The sequence below is a fragment of the Malurus melanocephalus genome, unplaced genomic scaffold, assembly GCF_030028575.1.
Source record: "Malurus melanocephalus ecotype Western Australia unplaced genomic scaffold, MMel_1.1 scaffold_647, whole genome shotgun sequence".
NCBI classification, from domain to species: domain Eukaryota; kingdom Metazoa; phylum Chordata; class Aves; order Passeriformes; family Maluridae; genus Malurus; species Malurus melanocephalus.
The window spans coordinates 200228-202842 of NW_026623879.1; the positions used below are offsets into that span (position 1 = coordinate 200228).

Here is a 2615-nt window from a genome sequence, read left to right on the forward strand (position 1 = left end):
CCCCTCCAATTAATTTTGTTCCCCGGAGGAAAACTCTATGTGGGGAATAAAGCACAGAACAAAATACCAGATCATTTATCTTTAGCGAAGCTTGTCTTTAACGAAAAAATACCCCCAGAAACAATTTCTGCAAATGGCCCAAAACACACAACAACATGAAAACGGGAAACGTACACCTTGTAAACACCTTGAAAAAGGTGTCGGCACTTGAACAAAAGTGAATTATGTGTGATCTATTGCTTTCTTGTCATTTTACAACCGAACTAAAACCAAACGAAAATCTCTACATCTCATTTTTCTGCTCCCCCACCCCGTTTCTCCCCAGATTCCTGCATTATTGGAGACCATCCAAAAATACAGATCAAGAACTCTACTTTCTGTATGAGTGCCTATCCAAACCTAACCATGGTTAACTTCACCAGGGAAGGAAACAAAACRTTTGTCAGCGGGAGTGAAGAATATTTCAAGTAAGATCTTTCTTTGTTTAGAGAAGTTACGTGAATCTTTCTGTAAAATCCACTGGAACGGGCAACAAATCACTGCTTGGAAAAGCAGAAATGCAGCAGTCAAGGGCAGCAAATGATGCTCGTTTTTWATGCTTAGGAATGATGAGAGCTGGATTACTTATTTTCTGTTCCTGTGGTGCTTAGCACAGCTGGGGTGTTGGCCCATGCCTGGCAGTTTTATCTACTACTGCAATGCAGATAAATAAAATAATACATGGTGAGAATCACTGGAACCTTCTAGAGAAACTGCTGAGGACACTGAAGCAAAACAAAAAGGGAATTTGMATTGAATTACTGCCTGTGGTTGCTGTCATTATTTTTTTTTTTTTTCAAATATTTTTAATTTTTTTTTCTTATTCTTAGGTACTTTGTGTTGAAGATTTCAGCAGGGATTGAATATCCTGGTGAGATTAGATGGCCCTTGGCACTRTCTCTTTTCCTAGCTTGGGTGATTGTTTATGCCTCCCTTGCTAAAGGAATCAAGTCATCAGGAAAAGTAAGARCAATATTTGTGATTGTACACTCCCAAGAAAACAGGGTGCTGCTTTAAGGGACTCACACTCTTATTTAAGGCTGTGAATTACTGAAAAAAAATTCAGTAAATGACTAAATATTAATTGAAATGCMTTTTTCCTGTCTGTGTTTTCCTTTCTAGCCAAAACAGAAACTATTTTGGTTCAACATTTGTTCCCTAACCTTCAACAAATTTAAAATGAACTCTTAAGCTGCACTCAGCAGTGGGATGGCAAAAATGGTACTTTGCAGCCTTCCCTATTCTGTGTGGTGTTCATCACAATCCTGCAGTCATCTCACATTTCTCTGGGATCTGAAAAAATTGTGATGTAAAACAAGATGCTAAGCCACCAATTTTAAAATCTGAACTGAACTTTTAAAAAGCTCAGTGTGTGTGAGCAAAAGAACTAGGTATTTTCTGGGATGGGGATAGTGGAAATGGTGACAGGAATTTTCCAGAGCTGGTCACAGAGTTCCAATTCCAATTCTTTGCTTCTAGAAGCTGATTTAATCTGTTGGGAGATCCCTTGGGAATTCACAGAAAATCCAAAGCCTCAGAGGGCCAGGAAAAAGTTGAGATTCTTTTTTCCCCTCCTACCTTAGTGGGATAGGAAAAAATATTTTGTGAAAAGCAAGGGACTGGAAAATAACTTGGGTTTGGGTGTGGCAATGGATATTTCTCAAAGTGACTCTCAGAGGCAAAGAAAAATTTTGGCTCCTTGGTGGCAGAGACAGAAATTCTGTATTTCTGCAGAGGTTGGCTCAGTACATTGACTGCACAGAAATTCATCAGGGCAGCTTGTTGAAACACCTCTTGAARCACCAAGAAAAGTTAGAAAAGAGGCTTCAAAAGTCACTTCAGCTCAGACAGAAGGTGGAGGGAGGTGATTCTCCCCCATGGTGAGAATGTCTTGGGGTGCTGTGTCCCCTCTGGAGCCACAGCCTGAGGAGCACAGAGAGCTCTTGGAGAGAGTCCAGAGGAGATTCTCCAGGGCTGGAGCCCCTCTGCTCTGCAGCAGCCTGGGAGAGCTGGGGCTGGGCAGCCTGGAGAGGAGAAGGGTCCAAAGACACCTTCCAGCACCTTCCAGGGCCCTAAGGGGCCACGGGAGAGATGGAGAGGGGCTTGGGACAAGGACATGGGGTGACAGGGCAAGGGGGAAAGACTTCAAACTGACAGGGAGCGGGTTTAGATTAGATATTGGGAAGGAATTGTTCCCTGGGAGGGTGGKGRGGCCCTGGCACAGGGTGCCCAGAGGAGCTGTGGCTGCCCCTGGATCCCTGGCAGTGTCCAAGGCCAGGCTGAGCTGGGTTTTGGTCAGTCTGGGATGGTGCAAGGGGTCCCTGCCCATGGCACTGGGTGGAATGGGGTGATCTTTCAGTTCCCTTTAAATCCAAACTCTTCTATAATTCCACAATGCCCTATAGAAGGCCCAGAGGTTAATGTGAAAAACATTCRAAAAGGTTTTGTGTGGATTGTAAAGCTCAGCTGCCCATAATCCAACCATTTCATTTGGCCACAGAGAGAGCTCTGTTCTTGATTTTTAAAACACACAGCCACTGTTGTCTGTTTAGACACCATGATGATTAGATCTGAAT

General features: G+C 43.3%; 1 protein-coding gene across 1 annotated transcript in view; it reads left to right on the forward strand.

Annotated features, from left to right (window-relative positions):
• The window catches only part of SLC6A5 (solute carrier family 6 member 5), a 26679-nt gene that overhangs the window by 4426 nt on the left and 19638 nt on the right, over positions 1-2615 (forward strand). The window contains exons 4-5 of the mRNA XM_057383641.1: positions 326-467; positions 870-1002. Coding sequence (XP_057239624.1) covers positions 326-467; positions 870-1002 — 275 coding nt within the window. The remainder of the gene's footprint in view (positions 1-325; positions 468-869; positions 1003-2615) is intronic.